Source organism: Schistocerca americana, chromosome 3 (assembly GCF_021461395.2).
Source record: "Schistocerca americana isolate TAMUIC-IGC-003095 chromosome 3, iqSchAmer2.1, whole genome shotgun sequence".
NCBI lineage: Eukaryota > Metazoa > Arthropoda > Insecta > Orthoptera > Acrididae > Schistocerca > Schistocerca americana.
In genome coordinates this window covers 407361502-407381810 of record NC_060121.1, presented here as the reverse complement: position 1 = coordinate 407381810, position 20309 = coordinate 407361502, and the positions used below count along the sequence as shown (strand labels likewise).

Genomic DNA, 20309 nt, shown 5'->3' with positions numbered 1-20309 from the left:
GGTAGAACATTGTATTTGAGGACAGTTGCACACAGCACAGGGTGGACTGATGAACATCCTCATAGGGTGTTTAGGGGAATGATAGGAACCCTGAGCAAGGAGTTGTCAAGGATTTGGTAGATGGTTGAGAAAGAAAACAACATTGTGACTGATGTGGTTGATTGCGGCACTGGGATAAATTTGACCCAAGTGGCAATGACATGGGTACATGAGTGATGGTAAGAAGAAAACAAACTACACACAGCATCAAAGAAGAATGAAGCTGATCCTGAAAAGAGACCTTAGCGAAACAGCAATTAGTATATGCGAGGAGGAAGCCATGGCAACTGTCAACATAGCAATGAGGTGGTCAAAGGTGCCTGTAAGAAGTTGCCATTGCTGTAGAAGTGAGAGAAGTACCCTATCCATAGAGAAACACACCAAAAGACAGTCACTGAAGTAGTGCAAGTGGAAGTTCTGAAGCTGAGCACACAAAAGTTCTACTTGTTGCCACTAGTGTTCTGCCACTGAACACAATAAAAGACATTGTTATAATAAATCCACAGTTTTTGTAAGTCATGTTGTGATATCATAATTAAGTAGCATAATACAGCATAGTGACAGGTACAGACTGTTTGGTGTCAGATACAGACTGTTCGCTGGAGCCAATCCACTGCTGTACAAAGAATATTTTCCCACCAGGAGCTGCTGGCTTTCAGCCTTAGCCGATTGAGGCACTAGACCATGATCAGCAACCTCTAGCAAGGACCTGGAGCAGCCGAATGGGGCACTACAGAAACTGTGTGAAGTATACTATGGTAGTGGTGGTGAAAGTGTTGTGATGTACTGTATGGGTTACAACAGTAACATGTTAATGTTGAGTTCTAACTTTATTAACTCAAACTCTGGCAACTCACTTCCAAGGAACTGAATAATTGGGTACATTAGTTTTGTGAATTTAGAATATTTATTTGTAGATGAGATTTTATTGTTAAAACTGGTTGTTGGTCGTTTTGGATAGAATACGTACCACCACCAAAGCAAGCATTAGCTATGAGCTGTAGGGCTCATCACAAGATTTTGTAGTTAACAGTCCATCATTCTTTGCAGTTTCTCAGGTAATGGACACAGTGTTTTATTCCTTGTAATTCCTTCTGCTAGTTTTAGCAATGAAAGCTTTCCTCTGGGGACATTAAATGGAGGGAAAGGGTATTGTGGAGTTGGAATTATTACAGCCATCATCCAGAATACACACATTTTGAAAATTATTCCATATACACAAAAACTCTATGTTTGCTGCACTGATCTCTCTGTTGTTAGAGGTCCAAATATGTATTGTTCTAGCTGACCATTAGACAATGAAATAATTTGTTAACAACTTAGCACTTACTTAATAATTGCCTCCAACTGGCTGGCATGCAATAGATATGCCTCAAATTGTTCATGCTTCATTGCACAAGAACCAAGCAGTTATTTTTAAAATGCACTGTTAGTTCATGAATTATGCAGATCTGCCTATGTATAATAACTGATATTGTATAGTACATTCGAGCAGTGCAGAAGATACATTGTTTCGTGGAATGATTTGCTGTAAAACTCATTATCAGCTCCTACTGATTTTTGAGGAAATATTTGGACATAAAAAGTATCACCAATATACAGCGCAGTGAAACTGATAACATATCACATCAAACAAAACATAAGTTCATTTTAAACATTGTCAAATTGTGATTCTTCTAGCTAGAAGGAAAAAATGTTAGTTTTTTAGTAGAACTGTAACTGCTATTGGACCCAGTTTCATATTGTTGTAAGCCTACTCTTCTAGCAGTTAATGTCAGATTTTTCCAAACCAGTGATGATATTTCTCCTTCACGTACCTCTTTAGTTCTCATTATGTTAAATCCAGCTTATTCCAGTATTTTTAACATGGCCTTTTACTGCTTATGAATAAGTAGTTCCCATCCTTAATTAAAAGTTATGATAGAATTTGTAGACCATAAAGAAAACTAAAATTAATCTTTGCCTTTGTTACAAGTGTAATGGCAATGACTAGCAAATATTTCTCCATCGGCCTTGATGGAATCAGGAAATATCAGCTAGGTTCATAATCTTTATGGAATCAATCCATCTATAATTGCATGACTGAGTGAATACATAACACTATCCTCTACATAATATCTCATTTAGTGTAATATTTAGTCTTCATCTCTTAATTCTGCAGGTTTGATTTTTAAAATGGTAGGGTATAAACTGGAACCAAATGGGACTCACAATTATCACACAAAGTGAAACAGTTCCATTTTAAAGATGGCCATATCACATTATTATTTCTTTCATTAAGTTTCATAAGAGGTAATCTTGAAATTGATTATTATTCATTTGAGAGAACATTACTCATAACTCACATTTAATCTGTGTAACATTAAACAAAACAATAAGATATGGTAAAGCAGATGTTTAACCTCTCACGTACTCAAAAAGACATTTTCTTTATTATGAGTTATAAAATCACTGTCCAAGATCTCTCTGACTCTTCTGTTGCCTCTACTTTTACTTTTCATCATTGAACAATTTCAGACTGAAACTATACAATGTTATGATACTTGGGTTTTCAATAAAAAATAAAAAATAATGTTACATCCTCTTACTAAGGAAAAACTATTTGCAGCACATAGAATCAAATCTGAACTCTCCATGACAGCCAAATATACATAGTAATAAGGTAGAGAGGCATATGCAGGGTGAAGAAATAACCACCCACCTGACTACACTGCATGATTGCTTTCAGCTGACAGTGAAAAAAAGTCTATAAGAAAATTTCATCCTGTACTTATTTCTTGTATAAAGTGGACATAAAAGAATAGCTACCATAAACTGGGGTTACTGGAGCCACTTCAAAAGTTTCATATATTCTCATAAAAAATATACATTGAGAACATCTGTTTACTTTTTAATGTGATTAGTCCAGTTGTTCACTAACCATAATTAGGCAGCTTCATGAATTTTTATTATTCTTATTTTTTGTTATTTTCTTAATGGTTCAAGCTATCCAGCAGATGAGCCACCATTCAGAATAGCTGGTGACTCAAATTAGATTTCACATGGGCTTACGCACATCACTAGAACACTAAATATCAACAGTTATGAAAAGGATTGCTGCATACCATAATGATGACATGTTGAGTTGCAGACAGGCACAACAAAAATACTGTTAAACACTGAGCTTTTGGCCAATGTCTTCAATAGAAGAGAAAGAAAAAGACACACACATTCCCCTAAGCAGACACACCTCACGCAAATATGGCAACTGTGTCCTGTCACTTAGGCAGCCTGGCCATAAGGGAAGTGCTTCCTGGACAGTTATTCATAAGAAAAGCTGGAGAAAAATATTCTGTTGGGCTTGCACATACATCCTTTGCGAGACCAACAACTTTACCACCAAAGGATGAAGATCATATTACATAAGGGATCCTTTCTGTTGCAGCTTGGGGCTTTCCTCTTACCCATTGGATGTGAGGTTAACAACAAACAGTGTCTTAATAAGAAGGGCATTACCGAAAAGAAGTTCAAAAATTAGAAATTCAGAAAGCTGGAATCAGCAATTCAAAAAAAGTTTCAGTCAGGTATTAGAAGAACTGGAATTGTTTTATTGAAACTAGAAAAAGTGATGAAATGATTGCCAGGTTCAATAGAGCATGTAGCCCAAGGAATGTCTGATTGATTTGAAAATTATCTCAGGACAGCAAAATATAAATCTTCAACCCCAAATAGACACAGAAAGTAACAAAATGATGGATCTGGAATGAATGCAAATAAAACAAGTTTACAGACAAGAAATGATTCTGATCCTACATCAGGAAATGCTGTGGCTGAAAATATTGGAGCAATGTAGATATTAATAAAGAAGACAGTTAATCTGCTTATAATACCAAAGATATAGAAGGTAGAGACTTCAAACTGTGGTATTAAAAGATATTGATCTCAAGTGAAGAAGGCCATGTATGAATTATATATTTAATGCATAGAATCTATGAATGATAGTTACTTCTTTAAGCTAATGAGGAAAAATTCCAAGTATAAAAGAAACTTTCTTTACCCTGCCATTGATGCTAAATGGAACTTCAGAAATATCCATGTCATGAAAGTGTTATCAGCTCCAGTTGTTTTCAGGGGAAGACACTGGTATTATTAAAATAAAATTATGTTTATGGTAAAGTATACTCAAAGATTCTCAAAACTAAACAAATTAGGCAGCAGTGTAGTACTGTGTTGTATGAAGATACTTGCCATAGATTTTATTAGTTTTGCCAAACTGCCATTCTTTGTATCGAATTTACTACGGAAGCTATGTATGAGGCACATCTGTAAACTAAGTTTCACTAGGGTCATAAAGAGAATCAAAACAAAATTTGATTGAAAGTTTTATTGGAACAGATAAAGTAAGTGTTGAGCTATTTTACAAAATATTTTCCACCAGAATTCATCCATTTGTCATACTGTGGGACCAATTTTGTATCCCTGTGTCATAGAAGTTTGCTGCCTGGGATTGGAACCACTGAGTGACAACCGTCTCTTCCCATCTGTCAGTCTAAACATGCTGACTCCAACCAGACAGGCATTTCCATGTTCTGGAACAGATAAAAATCACTGGGAGTGAGATTTGCTCTGTAGGATCGATGATTAAACAATTTCCAGCCAAAAGTTTGCTGAAGCTCTGTTTTGTGTCAAGCCATGTATGGCCAAGCATTATTGTGCAGCAAGATGACAGTGGCAGTAAGCATCCCACACTGCTTGTTCTGAATGTCCTATTGCGATTTCTGCATTTTGCTGTGACACTCAGCATTACTGTTTCATCTCTAGTCAGGAATTAGATGGGGAGAACTCTCTGTCTGTCCCAGAATACTGAACACAGCACTTTCCATGCTGACACAATTTGCTTGAAATTTGCCTTGGAGGCAGAGCCACTAAGATATCAATGCATTTGCTGCTGCTTGGGTTCTGCGGTATTCTGTGCAACAAATGTTTCATCACTTGTGATCTTCCAGTCCAGAAACTTGTTACCATCAGTGTGATACTGCTACAGAAAAGTTGAAGATATCCCCATGCAATTTTCTTTGTGTTTTGGGGTTAGTTGCTTTGGCTAATCTCTCACACAGTTTCCAGAATAACAGGTGCACCATAACAATTTCATGTAAGAAGAACTGGTACATCTGTGGAAACTGATTACCAAGTTCCATGATTTTGAGGCAACAATTCTTGGTAATGAGTTCCCACAAGAGCTCCACAGTGTTGCATGTAACAATGGATGGCCTCTCACTGTGCTTCTCATCAGGAACATTTTATTGATCTACTGCAAAGTCTCTTCACCAGCAGTGCACCAACTGCTTGCTCATGGCATTGTGCCTATAGACCTGGCACAGTTGACAATTGCAATTTGTGCTATGTTCTGTGCAACTAAAATCTTACTCACTGACCATACTTCACACACAGCAGGGACTGAAATATTAGCCACCATTTTCAATCGCTTATATGAAGCTACTACGTGGCCATGGGAAGATGGACTGAGGTAGAATGAAATGGCAGGGGGGGGGGGGGGGGGGCTGGAAAAATGGGGACAGGCTTGGAGGTGAGTGTGGGGAAAGGTCTTTCAAAAATTGAGGCCAGAAGGGTTGCAGGATTGAAGGTTAGTTCCCATCGACATAATTCAGAGAACCTGGTCAAATAGCGTGGGGGCCATCACATGCAACATAATGTGAATCAGCCAGTGAAATGGAAATGTGATGCTTGGAGGCATAATATACAACTAGGTGGTCAACATTGCTCTTAGTGACAATTTGACTCTGTCATTCATTCATGTGGACAGTTGACTGGTGGTCAAGCTGTGCAGAAGATATGCCAGAGATGGCATAAGGCATGCCCATGATGGTACTGAAATACAAGTTTAAGATTCAATACATAAGAAAATATGTTACAAGAAGTATTTCATCAGCAATTGCACTGCCTTTCAACTCAAACTTATCATGATATCATCTTTATTTATAGTTATGTTCCTAATGTTTACGTTATTGTTTAATTTTCTCAAAACTTCATTCACACATTCAACTGATAATTTCAGGTCATTCCTTATATCATATGCCAATTGTCCATATTATATTTGAAATTCACACTCACAGGGCTCTATAATGCACTATTGTTTCCTTTCTGTCATTGAAATGATAAGAAGCAAATAAAACATACATAGTTGTTACCTATGCTGGAAAATTATTTTTATTGGTTGCACAATAATTAATTCATTATTGTTATATCATTTCCTCAGGGTGCACCCCTTGGAAGAAGACTCCAATGATGAAATAATCTGGAATGAGTCTGATGAGGAAGTCAACTGGAACCCAGCCATAGCATCTAGGTTGGTATTAATTAGCAAGTAGTCATTACAAAATCATTCTAATAATCACATAAAATGTTCATGTGTGCAACTTTAATGCAGCCATCCATTTATAATCAATTACCTGTTATAGTTAGTCTGTATTTTCTTAAGTCAGTCAGGGGATGAACACTGAAATGAACTGTGGACTATCTGTGTCAGTCATCAGTGTGCTCATATTGTCTTTCTCAACGCTCAGGGTGCTATTGCTGCAGCAAATTTGAGGCATTCTGACAAAATATGATTAACTATAATACTGTCAGAAATACAATTACTGACTACCATTTCTTTCATAGTATCCTCAGCATTTGGCATTTCTTCTTTACTTTTCAAAATATGCCTTTGTTGCTCTATGAGTAGTGATTGTATCATCTTGTAATTATACACAAGTGTAAGTAGAAATAAGTTATATGTAAACTAAGGTAGGACAATAGTATAAAAGAAAAATGTAGAAAGTAATGAAACATGCACATGTCTCCTCACAAGGAGTGCGGCTCCATTATTCTGGTGATGCCATGTCTCATGGAGAACTTCATAAGTCAATACTAATGTGGTGATTGCTGGTCAGGAATGACAGGCTCAAAGTACTTCTGAGCCCCTCTTGCCCTTGTGAGCTGCAAATTCTGACACTACGAAACGTTTCCCAAACTCCTTTTCTTTTCAGTCTTATTGAAAAATCTATTTACAGTACAAATTCTGCTATTTCAATTTGTAATCATTATTACTGTATATCTTATCAAAATATTGCAAAATAAGTCCTTCATAACAAGCTATGAAACCAAATAGCTCTGGCTCTAGACTATGGGACACAGACAATAGTGCACCATGTAGGATGGAGGATCCACAATAAAGATTCAGATGTCATTAGACTATAAGATGCAAGTAGCATGGGTGAGGATGGGGGATTGTAGACAATGTCCCACACCTTGTCATCACATTCACAGATCAGAATGACATCAACCAAAAAATAATATGAACTAATAATTGCTAACAATCACTATATGATATTTTAACTTCGTGAAACTATGTTATTTATTTTGTAGCACTTGAGACATTGTATTCCACTGTAATCTTTAGTTAAATAGAGCAGTAGAGTTTATTACAAACATGTCTGTGAGCAAGTACTAAGGATTTATTCCAGCACTGAATTTCTCAAGAAAAATTTGTCTTTTACATTCATTCACTCATTCATTGTCACATCATCTTCCATAAATCCCATCCCAAAAAAAAGAGCCCTTGTAGAGGCACGAAAACTCAAATTATACAGTAACATGCAGAAAGTCACTGCACTTTATATTGTTTATTTCTGATCAAAGACACTTAGAGTTGATAGTGCCCAGCATTGGTGTAACCCCCGAGTTTGACAGTTTGTTATCTGCATCTGGCCATTAATGCATGGACTACAGTCTACTGTTTTTAGTTTACCTCTTTGTCCCTAGCAGCAGTCTTTCTTTCTGTATTGTTGACATTCATAACAGAGCATTTGGTTGCTTTGTTTTTATGTGTCACAAAAATATAATTAATTTGTAAAGATACAAACAGTAAACTGTTAGGTATGCATGGTGTACAAAGATTTTTCCTACCAGAGTCCCTGTACCCTAGTCCATTGTAATCCTCACTGTTCTTTTTGTGGGGTTAGTATTATGTTCGCATGTGTATCAGCTGCACAGCCCCATATCTGTGCAAAATTGTCACATAATAAACTGTTTTTAATATCTGGTCAGAGAGTGCTTTTAATAATTGGGTAATTAGGTGTAGTGAACTACTAATTTTATTACATATAAAATTGATATGGTTTACTTACTATATATTCTCATTTAGGTATATAGGTAAAAATTTACGTTCATCTATGTCTGTTGCTTCAATTCCACCTGTATTACTGACAGAGGTTGATGTGAATTTGCAAGTTGAAATGGCATAACTAAGATATACTGACATTAACCTTCAAACCTTGATCCTGGAAATACATAGTTATTTTACCTAGATGCTCAGTTGCAGCCAGTGTTAATTCATCATCCGTTTGCCAACAAGTAACTGTGAGGTATTATATGCATAAAGTACTATTTGGGTGTTGAGAAGTGGCTCTGAATCATTTATGCACTCTAGGAAAGGGGCCAGAACTGAGCCTGGGGTATACCTCATGTTACAGGTTCATACGTTGTTGGAAATTTGTGACCTGATCATTAATTTCATAAGTCAGTTTTGTACACTGTTTATAGTTAATTAGGTATGTAGCCAGCAGTTATATGGGTGTGACATTTATACTGAATGCATCTAGTATACTTAAGATTAACTCACAGTTTACCGAACTGAAGGGTTTAGTGACAACTAGAAATTTGCCTCTGTTTGCATTCCTTGATCAAAGATATACACTTTATGAAGAAGCTCTGTGATTTCTGTGATAGTGCTATGATCCTTTGGAAGCCATGCTGTGTTTCTGTCAGTAACTTACTTTTCCAGATAGAGTCACTATGTTGTGTCAGTAACACTTATAATACTTTACTAAAGAAGAGTATTAATTACATGTTCCTAAGTTCTGGAACTTCTTCCTTTTATCATTTTTTAATGCACTGTTGACACAAACAAATCATTCCTATCAATCACATCTAACTACAAAGAGAAACATACATTCCCACAGAAGCGTAAATGCTTTCTCAGAGAAATCACAGGGTGAAAAATGGGAAGTCATTTACCAAGGACAAATGATAGGTGAAAAATTTAATTCTTTCATAAAAATACTCTTACAACACTATAAGTTCAGTTCTCCATTGCAACGGGTCAGAAACAACTGCAGTGGAATCCAAAAGAAAGGGTGGCTAACATCTGGAATCAAAGTATCTTGTGCCAGAAAAAGGAGCTTTATATGATGGAGAGGACTTTCTCTAATCAAGAATTAAAAGTGCACTGCTAACACAGTTCTAAAATGATCATGTCATCAGAAAAGCAAAATTCACGTACTATGTAGAAAAAAAATCAAAATTCCCAGAGCAATGCAAGGACAGTTTGGAGTATTACTAGGCATGAAACAAGTAAACTGGATAAATGGTAGTAAGAGCAAGATAGATGCTATTAAATATAAATCATCTGTTGAATTCTTATTAACAGTAGCTGAAAACACAGGAAGAAAAAATGGACCATCAAAGCTGACCCATTAGACTTTCTTAGTTAGACATTCCATATTGTACTGCTAGAAATCATGGTTAGAGAGATCATAAAACTCATTAGGCCACTGAAGAGCAATAACTATTATCTACCCACTTAAAAGCTGTAATCTACCCGTTCCTTTCTTATTGTTGCTACTCTCAATGATGGTGAAGTCTTTTCAGAAGATTCAAGACAGTTAAGATTTACAGTGAACTTTTTACTTATCTTTCCTCACACATTTGTCTCCAGTTTTTCATGTCTAGGAGTCTGCTTCTTGAAGCTGGAATTCTCACATTTTAGACTCTGATGGTTCAATTGATCTAAATAATTTTGAAGGATACAGTATCTTTGCAGAATTTTAATTATCACGGTAATATATTGTCTCACATTTTACTATATCACACTGTCTTTTGAATTTTCCCACTAACAAAGCCGAAATTACATTGTTCATCCAAAATATGGAAATATGTCTGATCACATCAGAGGCATGCTTACTACTTCTTCACTCTGTGGTAATAACAATATTACAAAGGGCTTACAATTTTTCTTGACAAATTAATTTCTCTTAGTTTAGATTATTATTTTATAAATGTATCCAGAAATAAACATAATAAACAATACTAGATTTCATAATGAATAACATAAATTTTAAATGTGCTAAATATTTCGTAATTTCAAATGTTTTTAAAAAAGAAAAACAGTTTTAACTGTAAGTTGAGAGATAGTACATATTGATTGAAACAATGAAAATAAAGTAATTCCTTTTCATAAATTTTAGCTTGAAATATAACACATCATGTATAAAATTCTATGAAATTTTTCAGAAAGACAGCTGAGATAATACTGACCTGTACCAAATTCGAAAAATGTTTCTGGTGTCAACTACTACTGTTGAGAGAAAGTAATGCTAGAGGAGGATATCCCTTTACAAAACACTCCCCCTTTCTCCTCATGTTACCTTTGTAACCAATTAAAGAGTCAAGGCGTATTTGCTGAGAGATTGACATATCCTGGTATATACCCATGTATAAAAGTGGACATTTTTATACATGGGTGACGTCCAATTATACACCCACCTCCTCACATCCTGTGTTCTCAAAATTTGAGAAAGTAGTTTACCCCAGAATATTGGAAGTCATGTGCTTTGTTTCTGTTAGTAACTTAATTTTTGAGGAATAGTCACTAAGCTATGTCACCAGTAACACTTCTAATACTGTAACAATGAAAATAATCAATTATTGATAATATAATGTAAATGTACATATAAAAAACTCTACTCACCAAGTGGCAGCAGGGGAACACACACACAAGAGGATTTAACTTTCACAAGCTTCTGGAGCCAGTGGCTTCTTCTTCTGGTGGAAGAGTTGAAGGGGAAGGAAGAGGGGTGAAGGAAAAGGACTGGAGAGATTTAGGGAAAAGGGTACAGTTTAGAAAAGTCACCCTGAACGCCGGGTCAGGGGAGACTTACCCATCGAGTGGTTATTAAAACTTGATGTCTACCCCTTATGTAGTGACATACATTTCCTGATCATCACATTGTGCACCAACTTAAGTGAGATCAAACCTCTCTGCATTGGTTCATAGAATGAGGGCAGTATTGGACTGTCAGTAATTCTGAAAACTTATTGACCTTAGATAGCAATAACATCCTATCCAAGGTCATCATATAATTCACTGTTAACATTCTCTTGACCGGCTTCACTCACTTCCACACAAGTCAACTAGATCCCGAGGTAATCTCAGTGACAAACTGTAACCAACAGTTACAAAGAGTAATTAACTATTTTCACACTGTGATGTCATGTGGAATCATATTCTAGTAAAACTCCAGTTATTTACAAAATGTCTTCAATGCTCAGAAATAAGTGACTAGAATCGTTTGCAAAGTATGTCCTAAAACCTCTGATACAAACTGTTAGACTGTTGAAAACACCTGCAAATGCCCCCAGTACTGTTATCTCTCATGTGTTAAGTCAAATCCCTACGAAAAAGTCTCAAAACTCCACACTCCTGACACCAGATGGAAGAAAAAAATTCACTACAATTTTTTTTTAAACTGCCATTGATACAAAAATATTCCAAGTATACAGGTTCCAAATCTTGAAGTTGCTTCCCATAGTGCTCAAATCCCAAGAAATTTGAAATGCTTTTTCATGCCTACATTAAACAGCTTGCCTTCAATCATTCGATTTCATTGATGAATGTATTCTATTTTCTTGATGAGTTTGTAAATGTGAGTTAAGTAAATAATTTAACATAATTAGCAGCTCATGTTTTTGAGCTGTCACAATAAGCGCTCTCTCTCTCTCTCTCTCTCTCTCTCTCTCTCTCTCTCTCTCTCCCTCCCCCTCTGTGTGTGTGTGTGTGTGTGTGTGTGTTTTGTGTCACCATTATAATTTACAGATTATGCTAGTTTGTATACGTCATTACTGCATTTACGTCCTTACTGCACACCAGTAACTATGTTTCTTGTCTGGTTCGTTATGTAAAATGCTATGTAGTAATTGTCTTATTATGGTACCTAAGTTTTATTGTGTGACTGTATGTATTGTCTGAGTTGTAAGTGTACTACCGTAGCATATTCTGTGTAAGTTAATAGTGGGTGTACATTATGAATGTTGATGTATATACATGAAAAATTTGGACACATTCTACATACAGGGTGTATCTTTGCATTATGGATCCATGGAATATGTACACAATAATTAAATGTAATTTGACAGATAAAATAATCTCCTCAACAAACAGTGGCAGGAGAAAACATATACAAAGATTAAAGAAATCTGCAAGCTTTCAAAGACAGTGACTCCTTATTCTGGCAGAAGGGTTGAAGGGAAAGGAAGGGGAATGAAGGCAAAGGATTGGTGATGTTTAGGAAAAAGGGGACAGTTTCAAAAAGTCATCCGGAACCCTGGGTCAGGGGAGACTTAGGGGACAGGACAAGAAGGTTTTCATCGTGTCTACTAAGCCTCCCCTGATCCAGGATTCTGGATAACTTTTTTGTGCTCTCTCCATTTTCTAAACCTCATCAATCCTTCTCCTTCATCCCTCTTCTATCCCCGTCAACACTTCTGCCGTAAGAAGGAACCACTGGCTCTGAAAGGTTGCAGATTTCTTTAACCTTTGTATATGTTTCCTCCTGCCTCTGCTTCGTGAGTAGATTTTTTTATCTATTCAGTTACATTATATTTTCAAAAATTTATTATTTTTGTATGCAATAATTAAAAATGTAACTCAATAATATGTACATTTCCTCTGTCAAATGTATGAATCATATCATTCATTCATTACTTCTAGCTGCTAATTCTGTTATGTCTATGTCTCATGTAATTAATTCTATGAATTTTTATTTACAGTAATTCTTGTTGCAGGGTTATCAACCAGGATTCTTCATTACTTACTCGCCCACAGGAAGATAATTTTGGAACTGTTGCAGCAGTAGCTGTTGGAGCAGCAGCACTTTTTGCAGTAGGACTATTTGCACATATATTAGGGGATAGTAGAAGAGCCCGAGAATGAATGGGGGAAAAAAAAGGCTACTAGTCTTATTCACTTAATAGTTTTTTTTTCTACCTCTGTTTAATGTTCTAAATTAACACAATTTTACAGCTATGTTTTACAATCACTATCTCCTTTTAGTAATGCTTGTGCCATGATAATGTTATTTAGAAAATCCTGATTAAAGATTCTTTAAAATGTGCATACAGAGAGTATTAAGTGTAATTCATTAAATCTTTCTCACACTAAATTACTTTCATAGTTCATGTCCAAACAGTAGGATAACACATAAAATAAGTGAGAAACATAAATAAAATGTATATTCCTTTTCTCCTTTTTTTATTTTCTGACTTTCCTGTGATTATTTTAGGACTAAATCAAATTTATAGTAATAGTCCAATGGAAATTTTCAGAATCAATCTCATAATGCTTGCCATGAAGATTTTTCTTCACCATATATTTCATGGACTCCTAATTTGATTGTAAAATTGTACAGATATGTACATGGTAATAATTTCATGTCCAGTTGGGAAATTAAATTCCTTTTGCTGTCAGCCAGTCAGTATATAGCACCAATAAAAGTTCTCAATACAAGTTTTCTGTTCATACAATTTTTCACAAGTATTTAATCAAAGTACAGTTGTCTACATCTACATCGACATCTACACACTGAAAACTGCTGTGAAGTGTGTGGCAAAGGATACATCAGATTATAGCCATTCCATTCATGTATGGAGTGTGGGAAAGAATGATTGTTTGAATGCCTCTGTGCATGCTGTAATTAATGTAATCTTGTCATTATGTTTCTATGGTTACAAAACATAGTAGTTGTAGTATGTTCCTAGAGTCTTCATTTAAAGCCAGTTCTTGAAATTTTGTAAGTAGGTTTTCTTAGGAGAGTTTATGTCTACCTTCAAGAGTGTGCAAATTTAATTTCTTCAGCACCTCCATAACACTCTCCCATAGATCAAAGAACTTGTGACCATTTGTGCTGCCCTTCTCTGCATACATTCAATATCTATTGTTAACCTACTTGATACAGGTCCCACAGATTTGAGCAGTATTGCTTGAGTGATTTAAAAGCAATCTCCTTTGTAGACTGACTGCATTTCCCCTAAAAAAAAACCAAAGTCTGCCATCTCCGTATCGATGACTGAGCCTAGATGATCTTCATATCCCTTCGAAGTGCTACACCCAGATATTTGTATGAGTTGACCAGGTCCACCTGTGACTAATTGATATTATAGTCATAGAATACTATTTTTTTTATAGTTGAAGTGCTGCACCACTTTGAAATTTTATCGAGGTCTGGCTGAATACTTATTCAGACCATTTTGTTGTAGATAACTACATCATCTGTGAAAAGTCCGAGGTTACTATTAATAATATATGCAAGATCATTAATATACAATATGAACAGCAAGGCACTCAACACACTTTCCTGGGGTACACCCACAATTACTGCTACATCTCTTGATGTCTCTCCAATCCAGATAACATACTGTGTCATCCCTGACTGAAAACATACACAGCTTCTTTTAGACTGTATAGATAACTGCATCATCTGCAAAAAGTCTTATATTACTATTAATTTTATCTGCAAGGTCATTAGTGTACTACATTAACAGCAAGGATCCCAACACACTTGGCTGGAAAACACCCAAAGATACTTGCACATATGTCAATGACTCTCCATCAAAGACAACTTAGTACTGATAGTGGAGAAGTTTCACATGATGAGAGTGCTGAAAGTGCAACTGCACATGAATTAACATAAAGGACAAAACAGTTTTTTCAATGTTAGCCTTTATTTTTATTGATGTCAAGCAATGTTGACATTAAACACATGCATTAAAAAATAAATTACATGAAGAAATATGGTGGCCCACAATACCTTGACATTGTAGAATAAGACACCAAGCCAATATTGAATCAGCCCCTTAAGTACATAAAATGTCTAATAGAACATGCATGTTTATTTACATAGAGTCAGAATGTGCGCCTATGGTTTGCTTCAGCAAGTTAAATTATTGCTCTACCAATGGACACATTTAAAAGCAGAGAAAATTGTTTCTGGCTTTTGGAAGACGGAAGGAGGGGCAGGTCAATCAGACCTCAGAATAAGAGGAACCCACCTGTTGTGAGGGCACTGGGAGACCAATATGAAAGTGGGTGGTGTCAGACAAAGTAGCAGGTCAACAATAGTACATTTTTAAGCCCTGCGCCATCTTTAGTCTACTGCCAATAAATTAAAGAGTGAGAAATGAAGATGCTTTATGAGGGAGAAAAATGAGAAATGGAATAGAGAGTATAATTAATCACTAAGAGGAAAGAATAAAGGAAGACAGGGAGAAACATCTTTAGAGAGAAAGGGAGGATAATTAAAAAAAGTGTAGTAAATGGTGAAATACAACCAATGGAAAAAACACTAGTAATAAAAAAAATATTAGTAATGGAAGAAAATTGGATTTTTCCTGAAGCCTCCCATTCATCTTTGTTACTTGTTGCTTTCACAACAGACTGGTCCTTCTCAACCTGTAGCCTGAGTAGCATACCTCTCTTGTTCACCTTCCCACACCTAACCCTCTTTGCAAGGAAGGAACAAACAGTTAAGAAAGCGAGGAACAGTTTTCTCTACTGTGAAATGTGTCTCTCAGCAGCGCAACTGTTTCACATGCTGGAGATAGTTTACTCAAATGAATTCCTCTTTTTGTACATTTATGATTACACATGCTACCAGTACCTAATGTCCACAGTTTTCCAGTGTTACAACAGTGATTAACAGAATTTCCTTAAAGTGATATATATAATTACATTTTTAATATGTGTGGATGAACTCTAATTTTACGCAAAACATAAGAACCAGAATTACCCCTTGTAATCTAACCCCTCCTTCCTACTTGCAGCTATTGTTCACACAAGTCTTTTATGAAGATCTGAGAGGAGCAAAGATTACAATAAGCTTTCTAATTTACTTATCTTTTCACACAGAGTTGGCTCCAGTTCTTCATGTCCATGGGTCTGATTCTTGAAGCTGAAATTCTCACATTTTAGGTCCTCATGGTTGAATTGATCTAAATAAATTTGAAGATTGTTGTTGCAGAATGTTTGTTGTTACGTTAATATATTTTGTCCCATTTTAGTATATCTTAGTCTTCTGATTTTTCACATTAACAAAGCCAAAATTACATTGTTCACACAAAATGCAAAAATACATCCGTTCACAGCAGAGGCATGCTTACTACTGCCTAACTCAGTGGAAATAACAATATTCCCAGGGCTTACAGTTTTTCTTGACAAATGAATTTCTATTAGTTTCAATTAGTATTTCATTAGTGAATCCAGAAATAAACATAGTAAACAGTACTAGATTGCATAATTAATAATAGAAATATTAAGTGTACCAAAAAATTTGTAATTTCAAATGCTTCTAAAATAAATAATTTTGACTGTACATTCAGAACTAGTACTTATTGCTTATATCATCCAAAATACAGTAGTTCTTTTTCATAAATTTTAGCTCAAAATATAACATACTGTGTATAAAATTATGTGAATGTTTTCAGAAAAGCATACGAGACAATATTTACCCATTCCAAAATTAGAAGTAATACTAGTATCAACAACTACTGTTGAGGAAAAGTAATGCTAGAGGAGGATGTCCCGCATTACACCCTTCACAAGAAATATTAAGCATCATTGTTATTTTAAACAGAAAAAATGTAGCTTTTGTATCCCTCCCTCACTTTTGTATCAGTCACTTTGGTCTCAACTGAAACCTGAAACACAAAACTCTGAAACATTTAGTGAGGCATGGAACATATATCAAAAAGACATATTAGATACCATAGGAGGAAGAAGTTCATTGCTGTTGACAAAAGTATTGTGTCTGTTGAGGTCAAAACTGAGTTTGACTGTGAAGCAGGCTTAGGTTGGTTGGTTGGTTGGTTTGGGTGATTAAAGGAACCAGACTGCTACAGTCATCAGTCCCAGGCTTAGGTGAACTCAGGTTAATCGTCAAATGTATTTACCAGCCATTTGTAAAAATGATTCAAAGAACGTCTATGCCCAGCACCATGGATATACACAGATCATGCAGGATTAGTTGGGGGCAACTTTAATCTACCAAATGTAGACTGGGATGTCTACGGATTCACTGCAGGTGGTATGATGTCATGTGAAGTACCTCTTAACATATTTTCTGAAAACTGCTTTGAGCAACTAGTTACACATTTTAGCTATGCCTAATGTGAACCACAGTGTCAGGGCAGAGACAGAGATTATGATCACCATGCCTTTATAGCAACAATGGTTGAAAAGGTAAAAAATGCATCAAAAATACTAGGAGAGTATTTATGCTGGAAAAAACAGATCATCATTTGTTAGCATCCCACTTAGATGATTAATAGACATCATTTAGCTCTAGTATGAGACATGTAGAGGAATGTAACAATATTATGAAAAGGAAAGTTGCTACTGACCATATAGTGGAGACGCTGAGTCGCAGGTAGGCACAACAAGCGCGCGCGCGCACACACACACACACACACACACACACACACACACACACACACACACACACACACACACGACTGCAGTCTCTGCCAACTAAAGGCACACTGCTCTCTATGTAGCATGAGCGCTTGTCACTTGTGGTTGTGTCACAGGAGACTGTCCGAGTTAGCAATTACCATTGTAATCTGTGCAACTAGTTAGGTAAGTATTTTTGAAAAACAGTTTTTCTCTAAGTCCATTGTTTCCGCCTTGTTTGTTGGAGTACATTTGGATACATTTACTATGTTAACTTATTATAGTCTTACATGTATAAACATTTGAAATAGGCTGATCATGTCTTTCACTCAATTTTAGCAAAATTATTGATCAGAGGAAAGATGCTCGAATTCTTGGATCATAGGCAAGGAGCTTGAATTCCAGTGTGGGTGAAGGACACTAAGGATGTGGAAGATATTACTGACTAAAGTTATAATGATGAAGATGATGTTCTGGAAGAGCAGTGCCATCAGTCTGAATCCGAGCAAGAGGGAGGAGTTCCAGGCAACTGAAAATGGTCCTGAATTTTCATGTGATGAGCCATCCCAGAGAAGCAGGCAGGTTGATTTTTTCATTGTGTAGGCAACAAAAAAAATGGTTCAAATGGCTCTGAGCACTATGGGACTTAACTTCTAAGGTCATCAGTCCCCTAGAACTTAGAACTACTTAAACCTAACCTAACCTAAGGACATCACACACATCCATGCCCGAGGCAGGATTCGAACCTGCGACCATAGCGGCCGCGCGGTTCCAGACTGTAGCGCCTTTAACCGCTTGGCCACCACGGCCGGCTTGTAGGCAACACAATCTGGTCTAAGGCACCTCCCCTGAATTTAGGAATAACTAGAACTCATGACACTGTATATGTGCCTCCTGGTCATAAAGGAACCACATGACAAAAAACTGCCATTAAAGATTGCATGTCTCGTTTTTTGGACAATCCAAATAACTAACATAAAAATAGACCATATCAAGAATAATTATTCTAGAGAGATAGAGATGCTAAACATACAGATCCAACTGAAATGAAAGGATTTATTGGGATTCTGTTGATAAATGGAGTGCTGAAAATAATTCGATCAACCACTAGGCAAATATTTGACCACATAAAACATACTGGAATTGATGCAGTTTATTTGACTATGCCTGGGCAAAGATTTAAATTTCTTATCAGAACTGTGTGATTTGGTGATATTGGTGATTGCAAACTTTGTGCAAAAATTAACAAACTGGCCCCAATACATGAAATATTTGATTTGTTGCATACAGGTTTTCAACAGTATTTTGTTCTGAGTGCTGAAATGACTTCAAATGAACAGCTTTTGGCATTCAGGAGCCACTGTCCCTTTAGGCAGTGTATTCTCAGCAAGCCCTCAAAATATGGACTGAAGGTATTTGCACTTGTGGATGCTCATTACCCATATACATTCAACTTTGAAACATACACAGGCCAATAACCAGAAGGACCATATCGCTTGGGTAATGAAAGAAGTGATGTGGTAATGTGTACATCCTGTGTTTGGCAGAAACATCAGTATAAAAATGCATACTAATTCTCTTCACTCCAGGTTGCCAAGTAGCAGTTTGAAAATAGAATGATCATGGCTGCCATTGTACAGAAGGATGAAAGAGAAGTGCCTAGGAAATTTCGCATGGCAAAAGGAAATCCAATAAATTTTTCAAAATGTGTCTTCCACTCCACTTGCACATTGGTTTCTTACATGCTGAAGCCTGAGAAAAAGGTGATTTTAATGTCAGCAATGCACAATAATGCAGAAATGGTTGCCAATACAGGAACTCCACAGAAACCAGAAATAATAACGTGTAGTACTACAAACATATGAATTACGGTATGCATCTAGTTGATAAGATGAGCATGCTGTACAACGCATCCAGAAATTCAAGAAGAAGGCCTCTTACTGAATTTTATGATTTGCTGTACCTTGATGCCTTCAATTCACTCTGCATTTATACAACAAACCAAAACTAAGCTGCTGTAAGACTTCAAGATTTTCTTATTGTTCTGTCTCTGTCATGGATGAAACCTTTGGCTCACTGAAGATTAGAAAAAAAGTTGCCAAGAAGTCTGTCCTTCAAAATAAAAGACTTTCTTGGCATTCCTCTGACAGAAAGTCAGCCATTGACTTTGCGAAGGACACTGAGGAGTTCTTTGGGTTCCTACTCTGACTGCAGAAGGTCACGAAAAGGAAGGACATGAAAGTTGTGTAATGCATGTAATAAATTCATTTGACCAAATCATTCCAAGATTGTTTGCATGTCTTGTTCTCAAAACCATAATTAGATTTGTGTTTATACGAATATGTATTTTTTGTCAAACTAAATCAAAGCTGTGATGTCATCTTATTTAAAATTGTGACTTGTTATTACAATGCTGTTGCTTTTTTTTTTCAAATATGCTTATTGTTGACAGTTTCTAATAAACATTACTATGGGCAACCAAAAAAACATTCAATAAAAAATTTTTCAAAATTCAATGGTATCTTTTTTTTTAGTTGAGAACATGGCATACATATGTAATCCATGTGAACACTTATGTTTCTACTTAGAGTGTGACCATTGAGCAGTTAAATGAAGGTTATGTAATAGACAAATTGGAACAATCTGATTATAAATTTTATTGACATTTTATCTGGGTCCCACCAATGAAACTGAGCACCAACCACCACTGCCTTGGAGTCTGCAGTGTCGT

At 36.0% G+C, this 20309-nt stretch overlaps 2 protein-coding genes across 2 annotated transcripts in view; both read left to right on the top strand.

Annotated features, from left to right (window-relative positions):
- Positions 1-13377, top strand: part of LOC124605718 (cyclic GMP-AMP synthase-like) — a 264748-nt gene extending 251371 nt beyond the window's left edge. The window contains exons 10-11 of the mRNA XM_047137593.1: positions 6296-6385; positions 12922-13377. Coding sequence (XP_046993549.1) covers positions 6296-6385; positions 12922-13069 — 238 coding nt within the window. The 3' untranslated portion in view covers positions 13070-13377. The remainder of the gene's footprint in view (positions 1-6295; positions 6386-12921) is intronic.
- Positions 13378-19200: 5823 nt separating this feature from the next.
- LOC124606117 lies at positions 19201-19589 on the top strand. The gene is made up of 2 exons (XM_047138081.1): positions 19201-19341; positions 19428-19589. The coding sequence occupies exons 1-2, from the start codon at positions 19201-19203 to the stop codon at positions 19587-19589; spliced, it is 303 nt and encodes a 100-aa protein (XP_046994037.1).
- Positions 19590-20309: the final 720 nt, after the last annotated feature.

Excerpts from the sequence above, each read along its gene's own strand:
- LOC124606117 (XM_047138081.1), top strand. The coding sequence starts at position 19,201 with ATGGCTGCCATTGTACAGAAGGATGAAAGAGAAGTGCCTAGGAAATTT. Across the intron at positions 19,342-19,427 it reads TGCTGAAGCCTGAGAAAAAG|TACTACAAACATATGAATTA; the intron begins GTGATTTTAATG and ends AATAACGTGTAG.